The sequence below is a fragment of the Nothobranchius furzeri genome, chromosome 8 (genome assembly GCF_043380555.1).
Source record: "Nothobranchius furzeri strain GRZ-AD chromosome 8, NfurGRZ-RIMD1, whole genome shotgun sequence".
Lineage (NCBI taxonomy): Eukaryota > Metazoa > Chordata > Actinopteri > Cyprinodontiformes > Nothobranchiidae > Nothobranchius > Nothobranchius furzeri.
The window spans coordinates 77,434,644-77,448,169 of record NC_091748.1 but is presented as its reverse complement, the minus strand read 5'-3'; the positions used below and the strand labels follow the sequence as shown (position 1 = coordinate 77,448,169).

At 46.0% G+C, this 13,526-nt stretch overlaps 1 protein-coding gene across 1 annotated transcript in view; it reads left to right on the top strand.

The window, feature by feature from the left end:
- Positions 1-13,526, top strand: part of gmds (GDP-mannose 4,6-dehydratase) — a 243,894-nt gene that overhangs the window by 17,154 nt on the left and 213,214 nt on the right. The window contains exons 2-4 of the mRNA XM_070554348.1: positions 4,455-4,499; positions 6,474-6,561; positions 7,189-7,298. Of these exons, the coding sequence (XP_070410449.1) occupies positions 4,455-4,499; positions 6,474-6,561; positions 7,189-7,298 (243 nt within the window). The remainder of the gene's footprint in view (positions 1-4,454; positions 4,500-6,473; positions 6,562-7,188; positions 7,299-13,526) is intronic.

Below are 13,526 nucleotides of genomic sequence, written 5' to 3'. Positions count from 1 at the left end.
TGATGATGATGATGGTGATTATGATGATGGTGGTGGTGATAGTGAATGATGATTATTGCGGTGATGATAATGGTGGTGATGGTGGTGATGGTGATGATGATGATGATGATGGTGTTGATGAACACCACATTGGTGCTAAACACCCAGAAGCAGATGTTGTGGACTTTAGGAAGCACACAGCCCCACTCCCCCATTACCCTGTCTGACACTCCCATCACGATGGTGGACTCATGTTGCTTCCTGGGTACCACCATCACCCAGGACCTCAAGTGGGAGCCCACTATCACCTCCATCATAAAAAATGTCTAGCAGACACCTGCCAGCACAGTCGATGAGGCAGTTATACATCACAGTTGGGGCTGTGCGATATATCGATATTTTGAAAATATCGATATAATTTTTAAACAAGATACAAGGTGACTTATATATCTTTATATTGATATAACTGGTCAAACTGCTATGCTAGCGATTAGCCGCTATGCTAGCGACATGTTGCACAATCTCTAAGCGGTTATTACGTGTATTCTCACAAGTTTGCTCAATCTGAGAGCCTCTGGGTAAATGTGATGCTCTAAACTTAGCATTTGGAATCCTGGTTTTTAATTATTTGGGGACATTCAACGACGACGAAGTTCTGTTTTTCCATCCTGCTCGTGCGGAGCTGGAGAGAGGAGCCAAACCCTTCCCTCCCCTGTGTAATGGGAAACATCTACTGATAGCCGGAATGGCCAAATTACCTCAAACGTATTGTAAGGGTTTGAATAGTGAACTATAGGATTAACATTTTATTTTGAAGGCGAGCTCAATGGGTGAGAAATGTTCCGGTTCTGTTTTCTTTCTGCTGTGATTTGCACCTCCAGGACTGAGGTGTGCAGGTCGGATCACAGCTGACCCGTGTCATCTTGGACACAGTCTCTTTGACTCGCTCCCATCTGGCAGGAGGCTCAGATCCATTCGGACCAGAACCTCTCGCCACAATAGCAGTTTCTCCAGAATTAAGTATGATTTTTCACAATTCAGGCTTGTATTTTTCCAAAGTTAGATTTTTCTTTGGTTACATTAATCACAAACTTCTCTTCAGTATTAGAGAGTTGTTTAGTTTTTGTAACACAGCACTCATGTTTGAGGTTATTCCCCTAAAGTTCAGCTGCTTTAAGCTCCTTGGTCTGTTTCTCTACAGTAAAGATTATTTTGTGTCACAGACTTAAATGAGTCTTTGGGGAGTTTATGGTGTGGTTACAGGTTTGACAGGTGTGTGTGTGTGTGTGTGTGTGTGTGTGTGTGTGCCTTGCCTCTTCCACCGAGCGCCCAGTTGCCCATAACAGGAAACGGTGAGTTGAGGCCGGGGTTTATGGGGTAATGGGGCCTGACAAGAGCTTTTTGTTTCGAGGCAGAGCTGCAGCTCTTCAGGCTTGGTTTGGGTGCTCCCCAGTCTCCTGTAGAACGTTGGATCCCTGGCACAAGGACAACAAAAACATGATGATGCCCATCTCACCCGTTTTAAGCACAATATGTAATTCAATTCAAGTTTAATTATGTAGCGCCAAACCACGACAAGAGTCGTCCCAAGGCACTTCACACAGTAAACATTCCAATACAGGTCAGGCCACTGAAGCTGCAACTAACCAGCTCAGTGGCCTAGTGGTAGAGTGTCTGCCCTGAGACTGGGAGATCAGGGTTCGATTCCTGGTCGGGTCATACCAAAGACTTTGAAAAAAAAAAAAAAGGGGACCCAATGCCTCCCTGCTTGACACTCAGCAGTAAGGGGTTGGATTGGGGGGTTAAACCACCAAATGGTTCCCGAGCGCGGCCGTGTCTGCAGCTCACCGCTCCCCCTGGGGATGGGTCAAATGCGGAGAATAAATTTCGCACACACACCTGTGTGTGTGACAACTAATGGGACTTTAAAAAGCAACTAACCAACCATATATAACTTCTTTGGGTCTAAATAAAACATTTTAAATTACTTGACTTACATTTAAACTTGAAATTTGTCCCCGAAGTAGCTGCCGGCTTCTGATTTGCCATCCTTTTGAAAATACTGCGGTGTATTCTGGGAAATGTTTGACCAAGGCTAGGCTTCAAGACACCTCCCATGTATCCTTGCTCAGCTAGCTAAATGGCTAACAAACGGAGAACACACGCCTCGGTAGAACATGAACAGGGGCGGTTTCTGATAAAGTATCTCCTAGGCCAGTGGTTCCCAACCTTTTTCCCAAGGGACCCCTTTTTTACCAGTAACATTTTTGACGACCCCCTCCCATTCTCTCTTCCAGTATAAACAGTATTAAGAAATGATAAAATTGTTCAAGCACATTTTAATATGCTTTGATTCAATAGATAACAGTAATAGTAGGCTCCAGTACAGAACAAAGTCATTAACAAAACCAAACAGAGCATAATGTGCTTGACAGTTTGTATTACTTTTCTGAACACATTGTTTCTTGTAAACACTGATAAATCAATCATTCCTTTCAATAAACGTTTGACACATAAAAAATACACTGAGCAAAATGTACTTAAATGTGTATATTACTGTTTATACTAGATTATTTACTGTAAAGGCTGTGATTAATCAACCAGTCCCATCTTTAATGAACTTTTGACACTTGAAAATAAAACAGTGAGCTGAGCAAAATGTTCTTAAAAGTGTGTTACTCTTTCTGTACTAATTATTTCCTGTCTTAATATCAGTAAACTCTTCACTCATGAAAAAAATGTGAGCAAAAGTTAGGCTATAAACAAGTAATAAATGAAGTTTTAACCCCTTAAAGTGGAGAGGTCCTGGCGACCCACTGAGAGACTTTGGCGCCCCCTTGTGGGGGTCGGGACCCCCAGAATGGGAACCACTGCTCTAGGCAACTGGGGTGGGACCAAGACATGGCGAGGTTTCTTGGCATTGAGAAACCCCCAGAGTCTTTACAGCAATCCTCATACTAAGCAAGCATGCAGCGACAGTGGAGAGGAAAACTCCCTTTTAACAGGAAGAAACCACCAGAGGATCCTGGCTCAGTATAAGCAGCCATCCTCCACGACTCACTGGGGATGGAGAAGACACGCACGCACGCACGCACGCACGCACACACACACACACACACACACACACACACACACACACACACACACACACACACACACACACACACACACACACACACACACACACACACACACACACACACACCAAGTAGTGTTTCTATGGTTACATTGTGATTTCTTGGTAAATATTCTATTTGGTGAGAGATAAACTTTAGTTGAAGTGGATCTAACTGAGGGTGTAAGGCTCCGATAATGTGATGTTTCAGGATCCTCTCCATAGCCTTCATCGGTAAAGAGGTCAAAGCCACAGGTCGAAGATCATTGAGAGCCTTAACCCTGCTGTAGGAATGGGTTTGACCGTAGTGTGTATTCAGAGCTGGGGAACTGTGCTTGTATCCATGGAGCTCTGGAACAAGGTCTGAAACACACCGCGTATCCCTGGTGGTATGTGAGAGCATTACATTCATTTGACATACACATGAATTTGTTTCTTTCTAAAGTCAAGTCTAGAAATGGGTTTCTATAGCAACAGGTCATCCTTTACTCATTCTTCAAAGCAAACCTTGGTGAAAATGACAGGAAGCATTTCTTCTGCCCCAAGAAATCCAGAAATGTGGTTCAGTGGCTGGACCTTTATACAGGTTCAACACAGAACTTCACTTTTCAGTCATAAAATCCGTTTGCAGCTTTTCTTTAGTCTTGGAAGAGCTAAAATAATATTTAAAAGGGGAAACGTGTGTGCGTGTGTGCGTGTGTGCGGGGGTCATTGCAACTTGGAATCTTCCAGAGTGTCTCACAAGGTGCGGTCAGAAATTCTGAACAGGAAAATAAGATGAGGAGAAATGGATGAGGGGAAACAAGGCTTCACTGGCAGTGATTCACACACACACACACACACACACACACACACACACACACACACACACACACACACACACACACACACACACACACACACACACACACGTTTCAGATTCATGGGTGTTCGTCTCCATGATCCCATGACGTTTTCTCGGCCGTTTTACAGGTTTTCGGAGGTTTTTGAGCCAACTACAGATGTTTATTTTCATAATCATTTCTGATGTTATTTCTCTTTTCAGTGACATCATTTCTACCAGTTTTAGATTCAAACTTGGGTTTATTTTAAGCTTACACCTGATTTCTTTGTCACCTTTTGTTATTCATGCAAATGTATCTCCTCTAAAACCGTATCAGCTGTTTTAACTGAATCCAGAGGCAGCTCAGGGCTGGGAAAATGAGTCCTTTACATCAGCATAACTTAAAAATGACCAGCAAGTTCAACTAAGACAGAGATTTTCTCCTGTTGGTGAATTATTTATAGGATAAATAAAACATTTAACGTTGTTGGACTCTTAATGAATTTTTACTTAAAGGTGTGTTTTGCGTTTTTTCAGGATGGGTCCTACCTGGCTGAATTCCTGCTTGCAAAAGGCTACGAGGTGAGTTGGGAAAAAAACCCAATAAGCTCTTCAAAAAATACCAGAACTCTGACTATTGAAAGCTTAGATGGATACACAGACGCTTAAAAATGAACGCAGATGCTGATCCATGCCAAAATCCACAGAGCAGCATTCCGTCAGTAAGACGCATCCAGTCACGGGCGTCTGCGGGAACGCCGGAGGGATCGTGACGTTATTCAACAGCTCATACTCTGACTCACACCCGATAAAACCACTTGTGTGTGGAGTTTTTAACCCCCACCTCCTGGGTCAAGAAATATGTGTAACTAGTCACCATTAAGAGTCGGGTAATTATAAGCAGGTAACCATTAGACCAGCTAGCTATCGCCCCCCCCCCCCCCCCTGCAGTTGCTTTATTGTTTTGGAGTTATAGAATCTATCAGTATTATCACATCTCTCTGTCAATCCTCAGCATCCACTGATTTCCCTCTTTCCTAGTCACTCTCTCTCTTTCTTAACATTTTTTAATCACAATTTTCTATTCCGTTCTATTTCCGTTTCAGGGCTCTGTCAGTTGAAGAAAACGAGCCTTTTCTGGCCATGCCCCCCAGCAATGAGTAAAGGAGCTCAGATATACAGGAGGGGGTCAGAGTAGAGCTGCTGCTTCTCCAGTATTGACAGGTTTGGGGGTGCTACACCAATTTCCCTGATGGTGACATCACAGAGACTTTTTGAAATGTCTCGTTTTAGGCACACAGTTCCTAAAACGACCTCTGACAGAAAACGGATGGATGGTTTTTACTCTTGTTTGGACTGTTTCTGGAGACAGTAGAAACCCACATGGCAGCACAGAAGGAAGCAAAAAGGGAGTGTTGCGTACAGACTTTTATTTTGTTGGTGTACGCTTCTGCAGCCTTAACTTATTCACTGCCAGCCATTTCCTGATCGCTAAAGCCCTTCGCTGCCAGCGTTTCTCACCGTTTTTACTGTTTTTTTTAAGAGTCACAGAACGTTGCGCGCTAGGATGACGTCGACGCCAAAACAACCAAAACAAAGAGGAGACTCACCTCTTACATCAGGAAGAATCCGCGCGTTTCGAGCCTTCTTTCATAATCCGTTGTTGAATTGTGATCGGCAGAAACTTTTCTGGTTCACGCCTCACTTTCTTCACAGCAGCGGCCCAAAACGATCTCCTAACACATGGATGTTCTGCTTCCTGATCACGTGACGTGTGACGTACGCGGATGAAGATGGGCTTTAGAGCTGAGATGTTTGTTCTCACGGTGCGGGGGCTCGTCCGACGCCCACACAGTAAACAAATGCAAATGACGACTTTAGTCGTCATTGGCAGTGAACGACTCAATTGAATGCAATAATATAAATAAATATTCATTAAAAACAATAAATACATATTATACAGTGGATGGAACTTTTCTGTTTCAATTGTGTTGAATCAAGGTGCCGCTGGTTTGAACTGACTTTCTTTACTTGACATATTCTCCTTCTGCTGCCTTGCTCAGGGACAGCAGAGAGGAAGTGGCTGGATTCCAGATGGGGTGGGGGGAATAAAGAGAAGAGCAGAGGCAGGCAGGAAGAGCAGAGTGAATAAAGGAAATAAGGTCAGGACACAGAGTCCTCCCACTGATGGACTCCCCTCGGACCGGCTCCTGTTATCTTCTCTGAGCAGATCTTCCTCACAAATGTACCCCCAACCCCCCCCCCCCCCCCAGCATATGGAGCAAAGCTCACAGATCAGAGCTTTTAAAAAGCAAAATATTGACCGTTTCAGCCACGATTCGGGTGATGAAAACACACGTTTAGGACAACTTGTTATGTTTACACTGACCTGATGTTTCCTCTCCATCAGAGGAAGACGAGTCCAGATTTAATTTCGGCTACATCTATTATACTATTCATGTTTAACCTTTGTAAAAAGTTCCGAATCTGAAGGAATCTGTATCAGACTCGAGTTTTTTTAATTCCTGCTGGTTCTGTCTTCACTTTCCTGCTCAGGTTCACGGGATTTTGAGGCGTTCCAGCTCCTTCAACACAGGCCGCATCGAGCACCTTTACCAAAACCCCCAGACGCACACTGAAGGAAGTAAGTCTCATTTATCTCCTCGCTCTGACCGTTAAATGTTTCAAACGGGGCGACGGTGGCACAGGAGTTAAGTGCGCGCCCCGTAATCGGAAGGTTGCAGGTCCGAGCCCCGGTCCGTCTGTCGCTGTGTCCTTGGGCAAGACTTAACCCAGCTTGCCTGCTGGTGGTGGTCAGAGCCACCGGTGGTGACTGTGTTTGGCAGACTCACCTCTGTCAGTGCACCCCAGGACAGCTGTGGCTACAACGTCGCTCATCACCACCAGCATGTGAGTGTGTGTGTGTGAATGATTGTGTTGTAAAGTGTCTTGGGGGGTCGTGGGACTCTAGAAGACACTAACCATTCAAAAATGCAGGTTTGTGAGCTGCTTTATGTTTGTTCCACCTAAAGTAGAAATATACACAACATTACTTTAATATGTAAACATCTGTTTCCTCGCCTGTAGACCGTCCATAACCTCGCTCGTCCAGGCCACAGGAGCAGGTCTAGCCCCACTAAGCAGACCTTTGTGTTCCATTAAAGTTAGCTGCACGTCATCCTAAACATTTAAAGTTTAAACGAGTCACATGACCTCTCTGGATGTCTGAAGCTCCCCGTGAATAAAAATGTTATCTTCTGCTGTTTGACAGACATGAAGCTTCATTATGGAGACCTGACTGACAGCACATGTCTGGTGAAAATCATCAACGAAGTGAAACCAACAGAAATCTACAACCTGGGAGCTCAGAGTCACGTCAAGGTAATGTGATCAGTAGGTTGTGGAGGCTCCTCGTCCTCCTCCTGGAGGGCACGAGACAGAAAAAGCAGTTTGAGGGAGGGCTGGAGTTGCCCACTATGCTCATTTGTTTGCAGGTCAGGTGGGTTAGGTAGATGATCTGGAGGGGAACGAAGACGGGTACAGATGATCTTCTAGGCTGCTCTCACGATGCGTTATGGGCTCGACACACGGGAGGCGACATCGCCTCTCCTCCATTCATTTTCATTGAGACATGTGCGATAAAGCGATCATCGCGGGTCTCCCTCCTACTAAGAGAAACGCGGAAAAACGTGCATGTGAAATTTTGCGCTCGTGCACGTGTTGTGCACAGGCGACCCAGCGACGCGATCCCAGAAAGTTGAAACATTTTCAACTTTTCATCGCTGTCGCTCAGACGAGGACCAATCAACGGAGGTTTCATTCACTGACCAATGAGCGGGCAGGATGCTCCGCACGTCTCCGAGCAAACATGGAGGAGAAGTTGATCCTTGCTGTGACGGACTTCCCAGAACTGGACAATATTTCTACCAAAGAAAAAAGATATTCACAAAAAGGCCGCGGCGTGGGAAATTGTTGGTGCCAGTTAACTCTGAACCGCTTAAATAACCTTAATTCCCTCCAACCTGACACAGCCAATCAAAACAACGGAAGTTTCGATTTCGCCATGGAACAGAACACATTGACGGCTTTGCCGCTGGCCACTGCCGCGGGTCGCCGCCCGTGCATCAGGTAACAAAAGCGACAGCGACAAATTTCGCTGATCTCGGTCGTTTGTCGCGTTCCGTCTGTCGAGCCCATTACGCCGGAGACACACTGGCCGCGGAAGCGCAGCGAAGCGCCGCGAAATTGGGACTGCCTTCATTCAGCGCCCTTGTTAAGCTATTCTATAGACCACATAGGCCGCCGAAGCGCCGCGAATCGCCTCGCGTTGGCATGCGCCGGCGCTCCAGCCCGCGCCGTGCAGCGATCATTTCGGTGTTGGCTCTATTTTTTTCGCGAGCCGCGGGTGAATCGCGTCAATTCTTGCAGGAAGTCAAACTTAGACATAAGAGGCAGGCTGGTAAATTTAACAAAATAAAGCATTTCAAAATAAAATTCCGCAATTGTCAAATGTGTTCGTAATCAGACACTGCAGAAAAACCACACAAACACGCACACACATCGAACTTGTGTGCGTGTGTGACCACGTGAAGGGGGGGAGTGGTTTGGGGTGTCTCTTCACCGGCGCAAACAGGACAGAGAGGCAGAAAGTCTGAGGCAAGCTAAGATGTTAAGATGGATGACTTTAAATTAATTATGAAAGTTGAGAAACACAAGGAGCTGTACGACCCCCGAAAAACACGGTTAGTTACGTACCCATTTAGGAAGAAACTGCTAGGATACAGCTGCAGAATTGGAGTGGGTTCCAATGGGCCCTTCCCATCTGTACCGGGTCGGCCCGGGCCGGGTAGCCCCAGTCGGCCCCAGCCTGGCCCGGTTGATTCCACACATCCTTGCCTTAAGCCCATGTGGGCTGATTCTACCCACCAATCAGAGGCTTGCTCTAATGGAAGGTGTGAATTTGCTGTCAGCAGTGGGTGTGTTGGCCCTGGTCGGCCTGAAGCAGACCCCCTCCAGAAGAGGGCTGAGAATGAGCCTTGGTTGGCCCGGAAAAATACCAGGCCACCCAGATATGTAAACAACCTACGCTACCCGGCCCGGGCCGACCCGGTACAGATGGGAATGGCCCATACGAGATTCAACGGGCAGAAACAACTCATACCATAGGTACACACACACGCACACACGCACGCACACACACAAACACACACACAGTAGAGGAAAAGAGCTGAGAAAAGGCAGAGAGGAAATGGAGGACACCAAGTGTTTAAAAGAAAAACTACAGCTGAGCCGAGGCGCGCCTCGACTGGGGCGCGTCTGATCTGAACTGAGGAGCGGCGAGCAGCTGCCAAATTTCGTGAGCGATTCGCTTCGCGGCGCTTCCGCCGCCGGTGTGTCCCCGGCGTTACAGAGACAGGAAGTGGTGCCTCTGCTGTGATGGTGCAGGTCAGGATGCTTTCTGTGGTCATGATGAGGGCTGGTGCTCTGGCCTTTCTACGTCTGTAGAGGAAGTGGAGACTGAGCTTTTCTGGCAGTTGATGCTGTGTTGCTGCCCCAGGAAGAGTCTTCAGTGAGAGGCACACAGGAACCAGTTTGGGTGTTGGGTAGCAGCTCTCTGGAAGTCGACAGCCATCTCCTTGGTCTTCTGTACAATAGGAGTGAGCTCGCTGTCTCCATCTGCATCACACTGTGTTTATTGTTGTCTGAGGCTGTGTCCTCATCAGAAGGGGTCCAAGCATGCTGGCCCACCCTGGACCCTCCTAGAGCCCACCCCCCAGACAGATGAATGTGTCAAAAGCAGGTTTTAAAAACTGAGCGGCTGATACGTAGAGCATGCTGCTGGACAGGAAGTAAGATTTTCTTGGATGGGTCAGTGTGTAAACACAACATTCCCTTTGTCTTTGAGCCATCCCAGGACACCCATGTGCACCGTTCCCGTTTCCCTTATGGATCTGACTCGCTGTTCTCAGGCACAACGGATCCTCATCGCATCAGAAGTGTGGGAATCAGAGCTTTCTTACAATATGAAGAAGGTTTACCAAGTGGTGTTACATTTGTTTGGATTTAAAAACTAAAGCCGGGTGGGTTTTCCAGGTCTTGTGTAATAAAGTTTAGACCAGACCTCCATAAGATCTATCTGAGGGTGTGACTGTGACCAGCAGCTTTCCAGGAAACAACCTCTGGGACTTGGAGAAGGTCAGATGTACTTTTATAGACGTTAAATTGGAGATAATAAAAGTGAAATTTGGACTGAATCAGGGAAAAAGGAGCAACAGAAAGGAAGTAAGTGTGAGAATGTGAAAGGGGGAGGACAGATGACTCCGCTCGCCACATCCTTTGTAGTGTGAGGACATGACTCTGCTCCCACCTCCCACATAGGAGATGGTCCTCAGGCCACACACTCAGACTGGCTGGAAGTTCCTGAACATCCTAAAGTTTCTGTTTGTGTCCACACACACACACACACACACACACACACACACACACACACACACACACACACACACACACTGAAACAGCTCTTCTTAGGGTCTCTAATGACCTTCTGACCCACAGTGATGCAGGGGACTGTTCTGTTCTGGTCCTGCTGGACCTGACTGCAGCCTTTGACACTGTTGACCATCACCTGCTACTGGAGAGGCTGAGAGACTGGGTAGGCCTATCAGGATCTGCTCTGGAGTGGTTCTCCTCTTGTCTCTCTGAGCGCTCCTTTTCTGTGGCCGTCTCCAAGTTTAGGTCCTCCACCACCTCCCTTACCCATGGTGTCCCACAAGGTTCTGTGCTGGGGCCTCTGCTCTTCCTCCTCTATCTGCTTCCTCCTCAGCACATCCTGAGCTCCTTCAAAGGAATCTCCTAACATCTTTATGCAGATGACATCCAACTGTACATCTCCTTTAAGCCCCATGAGATGTCTAAGCTGCAGCTGTTACCCACCTGCTTAGACTCTATCAAAACCTGGATGGTGGGAGCTTTCTTCAGCTGAATGAAGATAAGACTGAGATCCTCATCTGTGCCCCAGACAAGCTGGTTCCCAAAGTCAGAGACTCTCTTGGTCAGCTTGCTTCCCACACCAAACCTTCTGTTGGGAATCTTGGCGTGAACTTTGACCCAGCTCTCACCCTGGATTCTCATGTCAGTTCTCTTGTTCGCTCTTCCTTCTTCCATCTCAGGAACGTTGCTAAGCTGAGTCTCATTCTGTCCCGCTCTGAACTTGAGACAGTTCTCCACACCTTCATCTCCTCACGCTTAGACTACTGTAACTCTCTTTTCACGTGTCTGAGCAGAACCTCCCTGAACCGTCTACAGGTGGTTCAGAACGCCTGTGCTCGGCTTCTGACCAAGTCCTCCAAACACACCCACATCACCCCGCTTCTCCTCCAGCTTCACTGGCTGCCAGTCAACTTCAGGGTTCATTTCAAGATCCTGGTTCTGGTCTATAGGGCCTTACATGGACAAGCACCATCTTACATTGGTGATCTTCTTAGTCCCTACACCCCCAGCAGGTCCCTGAGGTCCAGTGATCAAAGCCTACTGGCTGTGCAGCACCAGGCTAAAGGTCAAAGGTGACGGGTCATTTGCTGCTGTGGCCACCAGACTCTGGACCTCTCTCCCCCTGAGCCTGAGATCAGTGGACTCAGTGGTCTCCTTTAAAAAGCAGCTGAAGACTCACTTGTTCAAGCTGGCTTTTGTATGACCTTCTTCACCTCTCTCTCTTTATTCTGCTCTCCCCACCTATTCCACCTTCCTCAGGATCCACTGATTTCCCTCTTTCCTGTTCACTCTCTTTATTAACATTCTTTTAATCACAATTGTCTATTTTTGCTCATTTTAAATATATTTTTAAACATTTTCTAAATTATTTTTTATATTTTTACATTTTTTGTTTTTGTGAAGGACCTCGTGATTTTTATCTTGAGAGGCGCTATAGAAATGATAGTTTCTTCCTCTTCTTCCACACACACACACACACACACACACACACACACACACACACACACACACACACACACACACACACACACACACACACACACACACACATTCTTGTATTTGTACCCATGTTAGGACTCTGTATTGACTTCCATTCATTTTAGTGAGTCCACTATGCCTAACGCTAACCAGTGTGTTCCTAAAGTTATCTGTAACAAAAACTCAATTCACATCTTATCTGTAAACCTCACCCCTAGGGAGTACTCCGTATTAGGACCGGGTTTTGGTCCTAACAAGGACGATTGGTCATAAGAAATGCAAGCCCCCCCACCCCCCCACCCCCCCCACACACACACACCACCAATAAAACCAGGTCCTGATGCTGCCTGCCCCGAACAAATGAGCTTGTGGATTACTGGCTGCAACCACAGCATTTCCCAGCAGCGCTCGTTCTGCTGCCATCTCACAGAAAATCCCTTCTGAGGCTAACTTCTCAATCACATTTGTTCAGCCTAGCTGAAGCTGTAGTTGTGTGTTGAGATATGTGGGTTCTGGTTTCCTCTTAAGAGAGAGAGTCATCACTGAGAACAGAGGGACTGTTATTTTCTGATGTTGCAGGGGTGGAGGTGGACAGGGAGTAGTTGAATCAACATCAGAGCACCAGAGAGACAGACAGCTGTAATATCAAAAGAAACACATCCAAGTTCAACAAAAGGACCTTTATGCTTTTTCTTTGTGACTGAGAAGACCTAAATGTCTGATCTTTGTTCAGAAATAACCCCACTGGTAATATTCTAACCGTAATACTCAGACCTACAGGAAACTGATCATTAAAATATATCATTTTATTGAACTTGCAACAGTGAATCTGGCTTTTCCTGACACACCCGACCTCGTTTTGTTAAGGCGACTGTTCGCTCATTTTTTAAAATTATTTCCCTAAGAAGCAAATTCCTCCAGATCTCATAACATCTTACATTTTTCACTCTAGGTTTGTTTGTGTAGCTCTTTTTGAGAGTTAGATGCCTCTAGCCATAGATGGGGGGGGGGGGGGGGGGGGGTGTCCCTAGACTCATTAGTATCCATGATATTGACACTTAATAAACACAGCCTTCCCTGTCATGAGCCAGATGGGTCTAGGAATATCACATTTACAGTAGATCTGACTGACTTTTCTAATGCATACATTTCCATGGAAACGGGTAGAAGATCATTTTCATGTTCATGGTTTCACGTTGAACCTCCTCTTGCAGTTACCTCACTAGATGATGCTGGTAGTTCCGTTTTGTTCTGTAGGATATTTATCAGAAAGTTAAATGATGTCATTTCCTACTTTCCCGTAGTTTGTTCACATTAAGTTTCAGTTATTTAGTCCAATGAAAACATGACTCATGAGCAGACGATGTACAGTAGCAAATACATTGTAAAACACGTTTACTAAGCTTACAAGTCAGTAAAGTCATTTATCAAAACTTTCCTGTTGAAATAAAGCAGTTTTCAGACTGCAGGTGTCTCCCCCTGCTGGTCATTTAGTAGCATGTGCGCTTCAGTCTTTAGACAAGAGGTCCTGATTTTTGTGTACTCACACCTAAAGATGGAAGCATAACTACTAAGATGTAATACTCTTTTTTTAATAAAGAAATTAAAATGTAATTTCATTTAGAATTTTTTAATTGGAAA